This window comes from Camarhynchus parvulus, chromosome 3 (assembly GCF_901933205.1).
Source record: "Camarhynchus parvulus chromosome 3, STF_HiC, whole genome shotgun sequence".
Taxonomy (NCBI): domain Eukaryota; kingdom Metazoa; phylum Chordata; class Aves; order Passeriformes; family Thraupidae; genus Camarhynchus; species Camarhynchus parvulus.
In genome coordinates, this window is record NC_044573.1 from 38223074 (window position 1) to 38242200 (window position 19127).

The 19127-nt window shown below is 36.6% G+C and overlaps 1 protein-coding gene across 3 annotated transcripts in view; it reads right to left on the reverse strand.

Annotated features, from left to right (window-relative positions):
- PDE10A (phosphodiesterase 10A) overlaps positions 1-19127 on the reverse strand; it is a 166434-nt gene that overhangs the window by 31051 nt on the left and 116256 nt on the right. For 2 of the 3 annotated variants that reach the window (XM_030944702.1, XM_030944703.1), the window contains exons 6-10: positions 11335-11475; positions 8798-8953; positions 6059-6115; positions 4170-4228; positions 1570-1621 (exon numbers count right to left, since the gene is read on the reverse strand). In XM_030944702.1, the coding sequence (XP_030800562.1) occupies positions 1570-1621; positions 4170-4228; positions 6059-6115; positions 8798-8953; positions 11335-11475 (465 nt within the window). The remainder of the gene's footprint in view (positions 1-1569; positions 1622-4169; positions 4229-6058; positions 6116-8797; positions 8954-11334; positions 11476-19127) is intronic. The other variant, XM_030944705.1, reaches the window with a different exon arrangement.

Sequence of the window (19127 nt, forward strand, 5' to 3'; positions counted from 1 at the left end):
AAACACCTTTATATCACTAGCTTTTCTCAAAGATTTTGATGAAAATAAAAATGAAAAGAATGGAAAGAAACACACATAATTTTTCTTTAGTATTGTAGGAACAAATCAAACCATAAGTGCAAACACTAAAGGGCAAAGTGGTGAGAAGAAGTTCCTCAGTTTCTCAGAAGAAACTGAGCTCTGGTCTTTTCTCACAGTGAGATACAGAATAAACCACATCATGATGAAAGCATGCTGCCATAAAATGGCAGTAAATGTACACACTCCTAATTCAGCTAATTGGCTCAAGAAAGAGACAACAGATACAGCTTTAAAGGAAGCTGAGTATGAAACATCACACAGGTTAAAACACAGAATCATCATGCAGCCAAGTGTTGGAGAAGATGATGAACGAGTAAGCACATTTTACTGCCAATTGTGTTTTCCACCAGATCTCTATTCACAGGGAAGAACAGTGAAGAATATCAATATTTGTTCTCAATGCCATATGTTATGTGGTACCAATTCTTTTAAATGCTAAGCTATTTTTAAGAGGTTCATTTAAATTGGAAAAGTCAATGTTCAGAAATGTGTCCTATGTGCAGAATTCTTGACTGTGTACTAACTAGAATAACACAAACACTGCAGAATATTTTCCATTACTAATTCACGTTTCTAAATAAAACCACTTTATTGTTGTTTGCGTTCTAACATCGGTGTCTTTGAATAGCCTAGCTAAGAATATCACTTTGAAGACTGGGGCATGCATCAGAGCACTGTTGGAAAGTAATTTTTTTGAATGTGCAAATTTTAAACAGCAGTAATCACAGACCTGATTCAGGCTTACACTTCAGAAAAAGAACTGCAGAATGCAATGAATGTGCATAATGCTAAAAAGCATAATTCACATGTCAAACAGTCAAAATGTTATAAACACCCAGTTCACCCACATTTGTTAACACTATTCAGAAAATAATTCTGAATTCATAATTGATTTAGAAACTCATAAACTGCTTCTGAAGAGTACTTTAAGTCATTAAATAGTTATTGCAATGGGAAGAACTAACCACTTGGCTTTAGTGGTTTCTATAAAACATTGACTGACTGTCACTCTAGTTATGGGTGTAGTTTTCCAAGGTCTTACACATCTCATTCAACAGTTGGAAAAAATACCCCAGGAGTAATTTTTAAACTCTGTCCCCTGCTACAGACAGTAATTTCTTGAGCAGTGTTTTGTAGCATGTAGAAAATTGAATTTAGAAGAAGGAATCAATATAACATACTGAAATAATAAGAAAACCAGAAGCCTTTCTGTTACAATTTTCAAACTTCCTGAGAACACAATAGTAACTACTTAGTTCAGACAGTCCTGTTTCAATCCTTATGAAAGCTGTGAACAGAAGTTGTTGCAAAAATGACAAATCAAGCCATCCTTTACCACCTTTTCTGTATAGACATGTTTATACTGTTTGTATTACGTGTTCACTACAAACAGCCAATATATCTCAATGACAATGTCTTCAATGGAAGGAGAATGAAGGGCTTTAATACCTACAACTAATAAACTTAGAGGTGAAAAAGACAACTTACCATTATATGTTCAAGTAGAGAATCTATTGCAACTATATTATCAAAATATGTTCTGCAGAGAAAGAGAAGTCAGTAAACATTGGCATTTAGTCAAACACTTCTCAAATTAGTGCCAGGGGCTCTTGTTTCACTACAGCTTAACATGGAGCCAGAAAAGGTGAGGACAAGCCACTGCACCTTGAAAATCACTACCTGGCTTGCTACAGCACAAGGGAATTAAAAAAATGATCCTAGCTCTGTTCCCTTGAGCCATTATTCTACAGAATTGAGAATATTCTTTATTATACATAGAATTTGCTCTGTAGAAAATGGAAAAGACTACCAAATATTGCCTGCCGTGAACTGAATAGGCTCCTGCTGAGTAATACCAAGAATGCATCAAAATGCTTTGGCACTTCTAACACACTGGAAATTTTAAAAGTAGAAGAGAAAAGGAAAAGAAAAGAAGAGAAAACAACAACAAAATATTTATCTTAAAATATCAAAAAACTGGCTAAATCCATGTCATATTATCTAATCCTTAACACTAGTCAAAAGGCAACTATTTAAGCAACTCTTAATGGGTTTTCTCTATGAACATCAGTTGAAGTTGAAGAAAGGGAATGATCTTGTAACTAAAAAAATAAAAAATAATTTTTAAAAAATCTCAGTTTCACATCAAAGTGGTAACTGTTCAAGGACAGTCAAGAACATTGAAAGATAAAGGTCAAACATATTAGTAAAAGAAGTCTAAATCTTCCACATGCCAAGTATTAATAACCCTCAGATTACAATGTTCCCAGCAGACAAAAGGCATTTTCCCGTGGCCTTGAATATATACACAGATCAGTTCTGTTTGGGTCTAGTGGAAAGGAGATACAAAATACACTGGTCTAATATAGTCAGGGGCATGAAGAGGTGGAGCACTGAATACTCTGCCCTTTCTAAAATGTTACAGAACATGTCCCGGTGATATTGTACACTAACAATTTCCTCACTGACAAGGAAATTCTCCTTCCATGTTAGAAAAGATACAGACCACTTCCAAGAGGAAACTAATTATTTTCTTGCTGTGCCTATGTGAAGTTCATAAAGATATTATTAAATTATATCCCAGTTTTGTGTCTTAAAATACAAACTTTCTTCTTTCATTGAAACTAAAAAACTCTATGAAATTATAGTGCTATATAAGAATTATTCTCTTACAGAAAGGCATAATAAAGATTTGCAGTACGTATTACTTATTATCTTAAAAACTTAAAACAATTACAAAATTCTTTAAAACAATCTCAGTACTATGCCAGTTCAAGAAAAAATCACCAGTTCATAAATCTGGATAGATGAATATAGTTTTTGGTAAACTAGTTCAGTACGGATGTTAGCAACAGAAAAGCACTCTGGAAAGGAATATAATGGTGCAAGACTTGGTAAGAGGGCCCTTTGGGAGACACGCTGTGAATCATGTTGAAATTAAAAAAAGAGGTCATCCTGAGGAAAAGTATGGAAAAACATCTGGATACAACCAGCTTGCCCTCCTTGCAAGGGGCAGACTCCTCCCTGTAGTTTATTACTCTCCCTTCCAGCTGGGTCAGCTTGGCTGCCTACATTCCTGAGCAATGGCATAGGAATCTGGGACATCCTCTAATCTCATCAGCTTGAGAATTGTTCATCAAGACCCACAGAAGTGTTTGCAGCAAAAATACAAGACATCTCATTTTTCCACAGTACCATCACTACTTTGTGATGCACTTTGAAATTTTTCTACTAGTTTCATAAAACACTTTAAGCACTCCAGACTGATTTACCAAAAGTACAGCTCTGATTTATCTTTTAATTTATTGGTTATCTTTGTTCTTTAACGATTCTTATAGCAGTGACAAACAAAAAGAAATGAAGGAAGAGCAGATCACCTAAGACTCTAAATTGATTTTGCAAGCGTAAACTCAAGCTTTCACACTCTTTATATGCTTTCAAATTAATCTTGTCTTATAGTGACAAGAAATTAAAAGCAAACATATTACATATCATATAAGTATTTGAAAATTAAAACAGATCCTTCAGAAAATGTACAGGAAGAGCATGCCATGTGGCATCCCTGATTCTTCAAGGATTTAACTCTGAAGTCAGATATTTATGAATACATGCATTCACATTCAAAAAACTGTTGGGAGAATAGGGGAAGCTGAAGCACACTAAACAACTTTCTGTAAAGTCCTATCAAGCCTTCTAAAATTGCCATGAGACACCAAGCCTATTTTTCACTTCTAAAAAGACGGCCACATTTAACTCCGACAGAAGAGGTGGGAAAAAAAGAGGGAAAAACCCCATACAAAAGACCACAAGAATAAATAAATTCTGTGAGGTATTAATGCATGTGACATTTTCATCTGCACCCCCACCACAAAAAAATTATGAAAGGTATACACCACTGCCACAAATACCACTTGTTCTTGTCCCTGTGCTGAAGTTTGCCCACCCTCTGAAGTGTGCCTTTGCACCTGCTTGTGGGCTACAGTGAGTGGCTTCCATTACTGCTACTAAGTGAACACAGCTAGATTAGAAGAGCCAGGCTAGAAAAGCTCATCAAAAACTCATGAGATTATCTTGCACATCACACTTACTTCGATACATCAAGCAAGAAGTCATTCAATTCAGTCTGCTTGGCAAGGCCCCGGCACACCTGGAAGCATAGATCATAGAACCATTTGATCCAGAACACTGATGCCACAGGGAAACTGAAGTCCCATTCCTTTAATTTGTATGGAAACAAAACACCAGTATATATATATATATATATATATATATATATATATATATATATATATACACATGCATACACGCACACACACACATCTGCTACAGCACAGTATAAAATTAAAGCTAAATTTTTGTGCTGGATTTCAGTCTTCACTATCTAGCTGCTGAGTTAAAACTGTGAAACACAAGTAAAATCTTTCCTAAGACTCACTTAAAGCTGTTGGTTTTTACACTTGTTCATGCTGTCTCAAAGGCTGTCACTGACTGTGATTATGAAATGAACATTTCCTTATCCAGACCCTCAGATCTTCTGAGAATGTCAAATATTTTGTTTCCCTTCTCCCTTACCACATTTTTGCCACTTTTTCCAGGCTGTAAAGTAGCATATAGACACAACTGTAGTCTGACATCAGACAAGTTTAACTAAGCTAAGCAGCAGATGATATATGCTCAAGTTAGGGAGAAATCAGCATGAATATGAATACAGAAAATAGTATGCATACTTCTTTTTAGAAGCAAAATGTTAGATGAAGCAAAGCTTTCAACTTGTATTTTTACTTCACATATTTGCATACTCAGTGTCTGAAGCACAACTGTACATCTGTATATTACTAGAGCAAGCACTGTGGCCAAAAGTAAAACAAACCTCTACTGCTTGTACATTTTACACTCACAAAAGTATCACTTCAAATTAGTAATATCTTTCATCTGTGCAATGTAGATACAAAATGCCAGATAAAAACTCTTGCATTCTTCTCATGCAAAAAAAACTTGGGAAAAGCAAGCCTTCTGCTTAGAAGAAGGAAGAGAAATAAAAATGGACAAGCTTGAACTCCACTTTCCTTGTTGTGTTTTGTTAGATGTGAAAGACTTCTCCATCAAGGAGCAAGTAATTCCTACATAGGTGAAGATACAACTGCACGCAATCGCAATTCTACTACTGTACAACAGCCTGTGCCAGCTAATTCTGCCTAAATGGGAACGACCACCCCAAAGAGAGTGACTTCCAGCACAGAAGCAGAAAAGATTAGAGATTACAAGAGAAAAGCAGGAAGCTTTCTGCATGTCTTCTGACAAGTGTGTGAAAGACACCTTGAAAAAAAGAATGTCATGAATTTCCTCCTGGGAGTTGACAGAAGAATCTACTTTAGCGTCTTCTCTGAGTTGACAGAATATGTTTAGTTTCAGTGTTGCCATCCTCTGCTAGCTGAAGTAACAAAACCTATTAGCAAAGCTGTTGGGGCTTGCTAGAGCAGCTTGACACTGAAGCTCCATTAGGCACCCAGCTAGGGACGGCATGAAGCATCCTTAGTGGCAGTAGTTACAGGATCATGAAGCAGCTAGTGAGGATGGCTTAAAATAGGGTTTGCTAGCAACATTTCATCATTTCAAACTGAATACCAAAGCAGGAGGAAAGCAACCAGTTAACCTAGCAGTTGCCTTCCCACAAGAAAAAGAAAAAACAATCCTGCAAAGTTGTTATGATAAATCTGCTTTAATCATTATTTATCTACTTTGTTCAAATTTCTTTCCTTTAGTACAAATATTGTTTGCTATTTGATCCATGGTTGCAAGTGAGGAAAAACTAGTTCAACAAACACCAAAAATGTTAGCATCTTTTTCCAGGTTCAAGGAAGGGGCTCTAATCAATGCTTTAGCAATGACCTCCAGTTAAACATGATCACAGTCCATGCTTCTACTAAATACGCTCTGGAACACAAGATACACAATAAAAAAATGAAAAAACACTCACACTTACTTGTACTTGATGTATTGCTACTGAAGCCCATGCAAGATTTGCTGTTGCAACCTGCAACAAAAGAGAAGAAACTCTCTCTGAAAAAACCTTGAAAACTGCACATCAGTGGCATGCCTCTTTTCTCTATCTACCTGCTAAGTAAATTGACTGAGCTGTTTTAGACAGTCAGGCAGTAACAATTTAAGGGAAGGCAGTTATTTTGCAAAAGTCTCAGTGTACTTGTGAGTGTTTCAGTTTTAGAGCTTACCAATGGTTTTCAGAAGCAGAATTGGGCACCCATCAGCTCAAAAACACAACATCAAAACAAACATCTCATAAGCCGAGGGCTTTAAAAATTATACTGTTGAAAGGCATCTGCCATAGAAATAAAATCTGCCTTAGCAGCTTTCTGGGGCTGTATCTCTTCAGCAATAGCTACTCCCAGCTGTAAACAGGCACTGTTTCTCTCATTACCGTTTTGGTGGCAGAAGAACCAGACCTGATCCCTCAGCTCAAGTGTTTGAAGTATGACAGTTTCCAGGCAACATTTCAAACAAATGTCATGTAAACTGCAGCTAACTATGATGTGCTACCATGCATAATCTCCTGTCCTTGAAGCACAGGAACTTTATAAGAACACAGGGAACAGAAGCACAAGAGGGCAGCTTTTGCATGCCCTCCTAAGGTATTTTTTTATTTTATATTTTTAAACAGAACACTTTGCACACATTTCATAAAAATTGCTAATGGCATTTAAAGGCTTTCTGAAACCTGAAAATGAAAAGAATGCTTTAGAAAACTCAGAAAGTGACCTTAAAATATTTTTAATTTACTAATAAAATACTTTCATTTAGCAGCCAGTCTTTTCCAAGTAGAACATTCATGAACTTTAGCTACAGAAGCTACTTCATATAACATAAAACATTCATATTTTCATTAAAAAAATGCATGTCTGAGACTTATCTGAATTGTAGACTGATTAATGTAATAGGACGATTAAAAAAATTAAATACATTGTGTGTAGGCTGCAGAATTAATGAAGCCCGGTTTTGTATGAATGGCTGTTTGCTCTCTGAGCAAGGACAGTGGCACCACCACACTAATCTAGTTCCCTACCCTGACCTCTGTCTACTGGTGAAAAAATACAAGGTGTGACAGCAAGCTGAAGTGGCATTGACTACTCAACTAATATACACATGTAAACATCAGATGAATGCCAGAGTACTTTGCTTACTGATAAACAAAATATACACTTGACAAATACTGCTGCTGTTTTCCTTCTTTGGGAGGACTGATTTTAGTATCTCTTGCCTGAATATCTTCTGTCCTTTTCACACAAATAATTCCTGTCCAGCACAGCTAAACTGCACCATGGTGGATCTCATACCACTGTTGAGACAACACACCTGGCTAGAACTCATTCTATTTTGTCCTGTGTATTCAGGTTCCCTTCCCTGGGGGATGGCACAGAGAAGAAATTCATCTTTACATCAGAGACATGTTAATGGGGCAAAACAGAGATCCTCACCCTGACATGAGAGCAAAGATGCACTTGGAACACCTTTAGTACATCAACAGCCTTTGTGACACCTGCTCCATTTTCAAAATCCATTGCTATTTGGCTAACAGCTCCTAACTTCAGATTGACAAATGGACATGTATGGACACCACAGCTACACAGGACTTACATGAAAAGAGTAATGCATGCAGAACAGTCATGGAAAGGGGAAGATGAGTATGAATGAGAATATCTGGATAAGGAAGCATCAGAAGTTAAAAAAAGCAGAGGAGAGCTCTGTGAGTATCACCTAGGCTGGCAGGTCATCCCGGTACCAGCACTGCTATACACAGTTCCTAAGGGCATCTAAGTCAGGAGACAAAGGACAGGGATCCTGACAACTCAGAGATGGGACAGTCTAGAGAGACAAAAGCTATCAGCTCCTAAAAGCTAAAGAAAAGCCTGACCCAAAACCAGCACATGGAGACCAGGAGATCACAAAGACTTGGCAGATAACATCCCTCACCTTCTGTTGCAAGGAATTACGGAGGGAAATTGCCTGGATACCTGGAACTAGAAATACCACCTAGACAGACACATCTTGGTGCTGGAGCGCGTGTGGCAGTAAAAACATGGATGTAAAGATCAGAAACCTCTTTTGCTTCACGTTTGATTTAAAGTAAAATTGCTTTCCCTGCTTGTGAGACCCAGCATTGAGACTTGATAAATTGTTGCTGTAACATTGCAACACTGTTTTGCAATAGAGTTTATTACTTGAGAAGCCACACCAAAGATTAAACTAAAATAAATTTTAAAAATCTTATCATAACGTAAAATAAAGCTGTACTGGAAAGTTAAGATCTAGACTCAGGATAACTGAGCATTGTCTTTTTTTATATAAAGTGATTTTGGCTTTTGATGTTTGATTTACACTTACATTTCATTTACCTGCCCTATGTTAACTTCTTTAACAACTCTGTATTGAGTTTATAATCAATAAGGAAACGTTGAATCTGATTATGTGTTAAAGAACACAAGGTAAAATTCTTGATGTGTCCCTGTACTTGTATATTTTACCTCCTCTGACTGAAAACACAAATCACTAGCTATTTTCTTTTTAATAAGAACAAAATCAAGCATGAAAAAGATATAAACTCATGAGAAGAGCGAGAGAAGGAAGTTTGGAGTGGGGGGAGGAATGGGAATGAAGTCCTGACAGTGGCGGGGAAGTGGGCAAAGGCTGCACAGGAGCTCACCTCTTGGTGACTGTGGTGGAAGGCTTCTTTGCCCCAGTGACGGTAAAGCTCCAGGATTCCAATCAGGTCACCAATTGCTGTGACAATTGGCAAACACAGAACAGATTGGATACGGGTCCCCGACTCCAGTCCAGTACCTTTGGGAAATCGCTCATCCTAGAAAATACAAACATAATCTGATAAAATGTGATATCTGATAAAGCATTAACAGCAAAGACATACTGATGTTTTCCTCCTCCTCCTACCTGAGCAAATCTGCAGGAAATCACAAAAGTCACAAAAACTCATCTCTCAGTATAACTTCTACACAGTAGTAAGACAGCAACTAAAAAAATGTAATTTTGAAGTCTCAGCATTAATTTACATATACAGATAACTTTATTGATGTAAGGTCAGAATTAGCTGTGATATTACACCCAGCTTTGAGTTTGTTTAAATAATGCTTTTTTCTCTATTCTCACAGGCAGAAAAAATGGCACATTATTGCCAATGCCAGTCCAGATTAAATAAAACCCAAACAAGGAATACTACCACCCCAACATCTTTCCCTCAAAAAACCCTAAAGAATTTGTAATCACAAAGTGGACTGCTCAGATCTCAGTATTAAAGAGTAGACAGCAGTGATTGCAATAAAACAAAAATTGAAACTTGAGGCTAAGCTTTAGGTTATACAGTTATAATCCTCAACCAACTCTTGAGGAGGAAAATGCATTCCCAAAAAATTGCACATGAGAGTAAGCATTCTTCTCCCTTTTCTTATGCATCCTGAATAAACTGGTCCAAAAGATACAGAAACAAATGTTAAAATAACCCTACCAGCTGCTATATAAGGCCCAAATACATAACTTTCAATCCTCATAGAGACTGTTCAAGGCTTTATGGCTTCACTTCCCCATGTAGGAAAACTCAGGCAGACCTAGGAAAACACCTGTATGTCACAGTCAGTGAGGCAGCCACTTCCCAGTGCCAAGTGTGCAAGACCCACTTGCCTGCACATCAGTCCCTCAGTACCTGATTCATACCAGATGCTCCCTGCAGGCTGTGCTTAGGCAAGACAGACACCCCTTCAAGGCTGATCAAAATCTCTCACTTCTCAAAGAAAACAGCAAGTAATCTCTACCTTAATTATTAACATGACAATCAATTTGAACAAATGACAGACAAAAGAGAGTGGGAAGCACTTTGAAACATGAGCCTTCTGCTTTCTCTTTTTAGTTCTGTCCTCCCACAAAAAAAGGGCTGGCAAGTCAACCTGCATGCACTTCCCTTTTGCTGTTGAGAAGCTTCTAAAATCACACGAAGGAAACCATCTCACCAAAATGAATCTTGCTGTTTGGTCAATGAATCACAAATATTAAACCAACAAAAAAGTTCAAAATTCCTCCTCACTAACCCCATGATTTTAGTAAGAATGTAAAATCAAAATACAGAACTCTTGTATGTAAGGATATAATGATATTAATTGGAAATTACCAGTAACAATTTAAACCCTTAATTTAACTGAAAAAACATACCAACACATAAAATATTAATAGTCCAGAGTGCGTAGAAAGCACTGACTATTACTACAGGGAAAGCAGTTTCTGCCTTTTGGTTTTGTGGCTCTGTTTAAGTGTACTCACATTAGGCATATAGTACTTGTTTATAGCCCAGGTTTGCCCAACTTAGGTCATACATTTTTTAAACAAATAAATTTGTTAAAAGTAGAGACAGCAATCTATTTTTTTTTATCGTCACAGTATCGAAAAATTGTTATTCTGGACAGAATTTGAAAAGATAGGAAACACTGAAGAGAGAAGAAAATGTAAACTTTCTTGGTGTTCTCATAACCAACTAATCATAAAGTGCTTACCCAAAATATAGCTTAAATACCAATGTCATAAAATTGCATAGACACAACTAATGGATGAAGCGTTTAAAAAATGAAAAAGGACAGACATATGGAGTACCAAGAATTATCAGAATATCACCTCAGGAAGTTCCAACTCCTGTTACAGAAAAAGGCTTGAATTTTGATATCAGTTACATTACTGCACTTTTCATGTAGATCTACTGCTACTATCAGTATTCTAGCTTTACATTAGAATATGCAGAGATAAAAATCCTGCCTAATAATCAGAATTCTAACTGACATTCTTGTCAGTGTCAGCCCTGTATTAAAATTAAATCAAATTTGATTGACTATATAAAAGTCTTCTTGTTTGGGGTTAATATTTCAAGACCAAGAAGACAGGAGTTTTGATCGGTTGTTTTTTCCAAGTGACTGTCATTCCATTGTGTCCTGTACCTGACAACCAAAAAAAAAAGGTAAAATAACCCAAACCCAAAGTGAAAAAACCCCAAACCTGTAAAACTAGAAATAAATGAAATATTCTGAAATTATTCCATCAGTTAATCCAAACTCAGATTTACTTTCCTGGTATCAGGACAGATGTAAATTCTATCATTAAATGCTCATCTCAATAAACATTTCAGCATCAAAACATTCATTCTAAGGACATGCTGCAATATCTCATTAATAAAAGAAAGCTTTTTACCCCCAGAATATCTTCCACTAACAACGTTTTTCTGGATCTGGCTACATAAGCAGATACAGTAGTGCCATGTGCAATGGGCCCTGCAGGAATGAGTCGTGGGTGTCCTTCTTTAGCTCCTGGTGGTGTGAATACACACAGACTCTAGTTAGAAAGAAAAAAAAAAGAGAAAGAAAGGGGAAAAAAAGCAATTAGAAAGCATTATTACTTTTACAGTTATATAGAATAAAGTAGATAATGTAGAGAAACATAGCTTTTGACAATGAAAAGTAGTTGAATAAACTCCACTTAATTCCTCTGAAATCTTAGAAAACCCCACTCTAAAGTCATACAGGTAACTCCTGGACAACTCCTGTGGAGAACAGTGGATAACTTAAGTCACTTATTATTTATATCAGGGTAGGATTGCATTTACTTTGAACATATAATACACAGCACACAAGACTCACTCAAGATATTATTACATTGTAAGAAAAACATTATCTTAATTTTTTTATCTAGGACGCACTCATTTATTGCAATAGAACATACTCAAAAAGTAGAGATAATCTTTAAACTTATTATATAACACCAAAGATAGATGACAATGCCACACCACAATGTATTTCTAACACTCCTCTTAAGAATGGCCACAGGTTGTGCTGCTGATTAATTTCCCTCTCAGAATTTGCTTTCATTAGGGCTGCAATCAGACAGGAGCTGTTTCCTAGCATGGATTATTACAGGTAAACTTTGCATATGAAAATTCAGCATCTACTATCAGCTGTACAAAATGATGTGATGATACGAGGTGCATTCTCTCATAATTCTCCCTTTTTTACAAACATGCATGGTCTGTTATAAAGCACTAATACTAAACAATTCCAAAAAATCCCCACACTGAAATATTCAGAAACTAAAGAGATGCCATATAATGCACCATATGAAGGTACTCCTGCAGTGATGAAGATTCCTTAGGGGCAATGGATTACCAGCATGTTGGAAGGAGAAAGTTGGGACTTTATGCTGAGGGGAAAAAATGGCCAATTAAAAGTATGAAATTCATAGCCAAAACAAGATTGAAGCCTATGCAAGAAGAATCAGTAGTCCAACAATTAGGGTATTTATTAGGCTCAAAAAAACCCCACTCAAGATTGTGACAAAACCATTATCTGAGTACTTTGCTCTTAATCAGAAGGTCAGTTCCAAACAATTCAGCAAGACAAGAAAATGAGTTTTCCATCCAGTTATTCATTTGCTAATATGTGGTAGAGATGAAAATTAAACTGTCTTAAAAATAATAAAAAATCAAGCTGCCCCAAACTATTTTAGCACTGACAAGTGATTTTTTCAGTTGGAAGGAAAGCTGTTTCTTCAATGGACTAGCTGCTGAATATTCACATTATTTACTCGATTTTGATGTCTTGCATTACCGTACAAGCACAAGAAATAATGGATTTTTCTGTTTATTCTTATCCTAAACCTGAATCTTATTCTTCAAACCCATTTATGCACACAGCCTCTTTGTGTGGCCTCTAGAAGTAAGACACACTTGAAAAGTTAGAATGTTTATTTTCCGTATGAATTACAAGAACAAAATTTAAAAAAAAGCAACACCAACAATCAAAAACCATCAAATCAATACATTGAATCTGTCAGAACAAGCCTACTCAATCTACCAGAATAAAAAGCTCTATTTACTCTTACTTGCTTATAATCTAATAAAGATACATATAATTTTTAAATAAAAACTTAGTTTCACAGCTGCTTGCCTTCATAAGCTTCAGTTCATATTTTTACATGCACTTAAATAGAACGACAAAGAACATTTTACATAACATAGCCAAGAAAAGCAAACCATGATCTAAAAAAAAAAGTACATTATTCTAATAAAACTGAAGAAACTACAGATCTTTGTTTATTTAGAGCAGTGATCTGGTATAAAATATTTTTCAAAAAATAAAAAAGGTATAAAAAATATAAAGAACATAGAAATACTGAAATACATATCATAGTCTGATCTGCTATACTATATGCTTAAGATTTACTATTTAAAAGATACTCTTATAACAGGAAAAGTAACACTGAAAAGGTGGTTTCTGTTGCATAGTACTGCAAAATGTAGAGATGCAACAGAATGTTAAAAGTCTGATTGATGCAGTCCAAGTAGGGGAATGAGTCAAAATCAACAGGACATCAGAGAGCAAATCTTTTCTGAAGATGCCAAAGAATAACACTTTTATTCACACCTTCTTACATGTTTCAGATACATTTGATTCTTTTTGCCAAGGTATCAATGCATTACATTTAGCAAAGTAACAGTGCTATTTAAATTACGTGTATAAAGTGTGCTTTTCACACTCATGTCTTGAGTCATGCCCAGCCCTAAACATAATACAAAGCACAAATCTTTCTCTTCTCAGAAAGAGCTTCTCAAAACAAGAAAAAAAAATGTAAGAAAACCAAACAACACTTGCACCAGAAAACAAAGAATTCACTCCTCCCACACCTTCAGCAGCCAAAAACCTGTGCTGACATTACGAACTATTGCCTGCTAAGGCTGCTTTCACCAGCACAGTCTTTCCTGTGTACTTGTGTATCATTTTGTCTGGTAAACCCCTCTGTTGCTAACACAATGAAGTATTGCTGTGAACAAGTTTCCCTATGCTGGAAAAAGTTTGTGAACATTTTTTTACTTCCAGCTTCTGCAAAAAAGAGGGTTCTTTTTAGCAAAGTCGCAAACCTGTGGCTAAGGGGTCAGTGACTGAAAAACTCTTCTAACTACCCAATAGGTTCTAAATTTGCCACTGTTCCTCCTGACTGCAGAGGTAGAAATGACTGTGCAGAACAATTGATAATCTTATCCTAACCATGCAGCACAATTAAAAAGAAAGGCAATTTTTCTCCTAACCATATATGACCTGAAATTAATCCATAAGCTTCTACCATTCCACACTGACTTTATACATACACCTAATAAATTGCTGTGAGTGTTTCTACATTCCATATTTGATTAATTTAAATCTGAATGAGTTTAAATGCTTGTTGCCAATTAATTATGCAGAAATGTCTCAAATAGAAGCTATCAATGGCAAGGTCAGCCAAACAAAACAAAGTAAACTGTGCTCTGCTCTACTATGGCATGTTACTGAAATAATCTCTGAGGCACCCACAGACACAGCTTTATGGGAATCTCTAAAACTAACACTGTCAAAAGCCAGCAGGTTCTCCACATCACCTATCCAGCTCACCTTTTTTTCTTTTTCTCTTAAGAAAATACTTATTGAGTTCTGCAGTAATTCTGCAGTAATGATAAAATATGGGGGACACCTACTGTCCTCTAACTGTGAACAACTCCAGCATTCTTTTCATTTGCAAATGTACATTCCAATATTCTTTCGCTAGCTCAAAAGGTAACTAGAAGTATTTCCATAAAGACATCAGATATATTGCGTACAGCTTCACAAGTAAATGAAGAAATGAATAAATTTGGCCCTTTCAAATCAACTTGCATTTTCTCAGTTTGTCTGAATATTTTATTTCAAAAAAGACAGTTTGTGTTTCTAGTAATGATAATAAACAATGATTAATAATCAAAGTAAGAAACAAGTGGATCTTCATCCACAAGTTAACCAATATATAGTCAATAAAAAAGGAAATATGAGAATATTAGGGCCCCTGATTTCCCAAATACTACACTGATAACTCACAATGCAGTAAAAGGAGACAGCAGGATGTTTGCGCACTGCTCACAGACTCTTTTGCTGCTATTATGACTTGCAGCAAGCCTCTAAGTCAGTATCAGAAAGGGATAAATACAAATAGCTCTTTACTGATAATGCTATGTCACTGTCTTTCTCTAGGCAAAAGTTAAGTACTAAAAGATAACTAGTGTAGACAGAGCATTAGGTATCTCCTGCTGATGAGAGAGAAGGCAACCAAAATGGGATGTTCAGTCTGGATCTGAAAAACTACCAAAAGGACAAACATTGGCTTGGAGAGAGAATCCTGTGGAAGCTTCCATGTTCAGGCATTCTGACACCTGGCAGTCCACAGGACTCTAACTCCCAATTTTGACCTGTTTACCCTCCTTCCAGACAAAGACAGAACCTCCTTTCCTACATCAGTCTTAACTGCCTTATTAAAAATATTCTTCCAGTACATTCCATATGGTGATGGACTTCTTTCTTTAAATGTAGTAGGCAGGGGAACACTAAAGTCTGACATCAAGAACTTCCTGTAACGTGTTGAAACCCTAGAGCATATGAGGTGCTTTCTTTCCTTCCACCTGTGACAGGACAGATTGCTCTGGGTGGGGCTAAATTCTTCAAAATTACTCCTCCCTTCCTTGTTTAGTCTCTTAATTCACTTTATAAAGTCCACAGCCAAAAAACCTCCTATTAATTTTGATGGATGTAACTGTGGTTTGGAATCCACTAATGACCTATCATGAACACAGAGATCAAGAGGTTGTTAAAAAAGTAAACTGAAGCAAAACAAAGTCCAAAAGAAATTATGACCTTAACAAATGTTTAAACACTGGTGAACACAGACAAATGTTGCAAAATTCACCCTTTCATCTTGGTGGCATTAGGCTATATAGTTGAATTCAATGATCTCAGAGTTTTTTTCCAATGTAAAACATTCTATTAATTCTATTCTATGACCCATGTTTCTTAGGCACTCTAGGTATAGGCAACATACTGTCATCTCTAATATCTTTTAAAAATACTAATGTATATACAAGCCTGCCATATACAGGAATGCAGAATGATGTACTGTAACTGTTTCTTGAGGGATATAAAGATGACAACATCTTCAATCCACAGATAAACACACCAACTTGGCTTTCAGACACATAACAAGATCATGGTATTATAATACCATGGTTTTTGGTGCTCTTTCCTTGCTACTATGCACTCGGTCTAGTAAAATTATTAAGTAATTTATCTTGAATCTCTTACTATGGCTGAAAAAGCCTTCTTTACTCCTCATTTCTAACAGCTAAGAGCATGCACATGAAGAATTACTCGTGTTCATCTTGTCGTGCTGGTGTAACTTGGCCCCATTGTTGGTTTTTCTTGTGAAAATCTAATGCTTGACAGAGACAGCTGATTAAAATCCCAATAAAAGAAAACATGAGTAGCAGCAGCAAGTCTCATAACACAACAGCATCTGCAACTCTTGACAGATATTGTTACAGCGCTAAGTACGAAAACTGCAGTTTTTAGTGATTTCAATCTTGGTCTCTTCTGATGAAGATGACAACCACTGGTATAATTGATGCTCTTTTGCTAGTCACTGTTGGTATGCAGTTTGTTGGAATCCAGCTCAACACCAAATTCTATCTCACAAAAACTAGAAACTATTCAACTAACTACATAAAGTTTGTCGGGATTGGAGTTAAACTGCAAACATGTATTCATCATCATCGTTATCATCATTTCACCAACAGTTATTTCTTCTTTTCGTGTAACTACTCATAACTAAGCAAATGGCAATCATAAACCAATTTTTCTAAAATTTCCTTGGAGAAAAGCAGTCTGGATAAGAACCAGACATTTTAATGATTAAAATGAAGGATGAGTACACATGAGACAAGCATTCCACTAACAAACTATTTTGGTGGTACAGGTGACTGGATTTTGATCTAGTTTATTCCTCAGGACAATCTGCTAATAAAACTGGTCCTAAAATGCTTCATGGGAAATCATTTAATATTCAACTGACATTAAATGAAAGCCTTCATACTAAAGCATTGCTATGTGATTTGATGCTTGGGGGAAAGAAAAAATTAAAGAGAAAATGGAAATTGATCAAGCTGATATTAAGTGAGTTTAATGGCCTCTGGTGCTCACATCTGTTTCTGTTCAATAACAGCAATAGATTTTTACACTTGGTAAAGGACAACTTAAATGTAAGACCACACATCCAAACAATAAAATTATCTACAGATATTTACAAAGGCTGTGTCCTAAGGCCTGGATTTTTAGCAAGAATAAAACTCAACATAATAGGCAAAGATGACCAAGAAAAATGAACTAACATGATTTAATTTGGAAATTATTTACAGTCAAACCCCTTGCATTTGTTATATGGCGTATTTGAAGTAGTAGCCCAATACTACCATGCTAAAATCTTAAAGAGCTCTAGGAAATTATGGGTTTAAGCACAAGTGCAACAGTCTGACTGTATGAGGCACACAGGGGTAAAAGAAGACACCAGATAAAAACACCAGCAACTACCACCATTGTTTATAAAAAAACTTGTTTTCTTTGCAATATAACACAGTGTATTAGAGGAGATTTGCAATTTTGAGCCACATAATATGCACAAATGTTGGATACTAGTGAAATGAAGATGGTGCACTTACCATAGAACTCCTAACAGTTGGGTTTGGCTTTTTTTCCTTTTGTTTTTGGCAGGGGGGTTATGTCTTCACCCTTCTGAATAGTATCAATTTTTAACTGCACTTAACTCCTGGAAACTTTCCAGTTGATTTACACAAGAAAAACACCATGAGAGTTATAGAAGTTCGTTGACACAAAATCAAGTTGATATGCCTCCTTACCATCCCTTCCATTTTAAGGCATGGTCAGCTAAGCATTTTTCTCTAAGACATTTGGCAGAACAGCTCCCAAACACTCCTCCAGGGATGAGGATCCCTGAGCTTGCACAAGCAACAGACTGTCATGCTTCCTTACAGCCACAGCTGAGGAAGTTTTCCCAATGCCAAGTCAAGCACACTGCTTCTTGCCCTACACACCATAGGTATTGAAGATGATTCCCTTCCTCTCTGCCTTATCCAAGCATATCTTCACCCCTCAACTTTCTTTTCTTTAGACTAAGCAAAACCACTTTTGTTTCCTGACCATTGTCTCTGCTCTCTTCTGAACTCACTTCAGCTCCTCCAATTCTATTTTTTCTTAAAGTGCTGTGTTTAAATGTTTTATTCCATCTGAAGCTTTAGCAGTGGAGAGGGAAAAAGGAAAAATACATTAGGACTACAGTTGTGTTTGTGATACATACATAAGTGTATTTTTTATTACGCAATGATTATTGCAGACTTATTTTTACCTTCAAATTCACTGAAAACACTAGAATCTTTTTCAGAGTCATCAACTGCCCCACACAGAGAGAGGCAACATGTGGAAAGCCAAGCACTTTTCTTAGATGAATCATTGTCTGGTTTCTTCTGATCGTTTTCCAAAGCCCATTTTGAAATCTAATCTGCTCCTACAAACATATCTGCAGTCCTATATTCTTTCTTTACCTGTGCATTAATGAATATAGTAAGCAAAACCAGATAGCTGGATAAATCTTTGGAAATTTATGCAAAACAACTTCCCATTCTGATAGTGAAACACAGACAACTGGACTCTGTCTAGTTTTCTAGCAATTTCTGCAGTCTACCTAGAGCATATATTGATGTATGCACAAACTGGGGAATGAGATGCTGGAGAGCAGTGCCACAGAAAGGGACCTGGGGGTTCTGGTCAATGGCAAGTTGAACCTGAGTCAGCAGTGCCCTGGCAGCCAGGAGGGCCAACCCTGTCCTGGAGGGCATCAGGCACAGCATCACCAGCTGCGCAAGGGAGGGGATTGTCCTGCTCTGCTCTGAGCTGGGGCAGCCTCACCTCGAGTGCTGGGGGCAGTTTTGGGTGACACGATGTAAAAAAGACATTAAGCTCTCAGAGAATGTCCAAACCACAGCAAAAATGATGATGAAGAGTCTTGAGGAGCAGCTGAGGTCACTTGGTCTGTTCAGACTGGGGAAGAGAAGACTGAGGGCAGACTTCACTGCAGTTACACTTCCT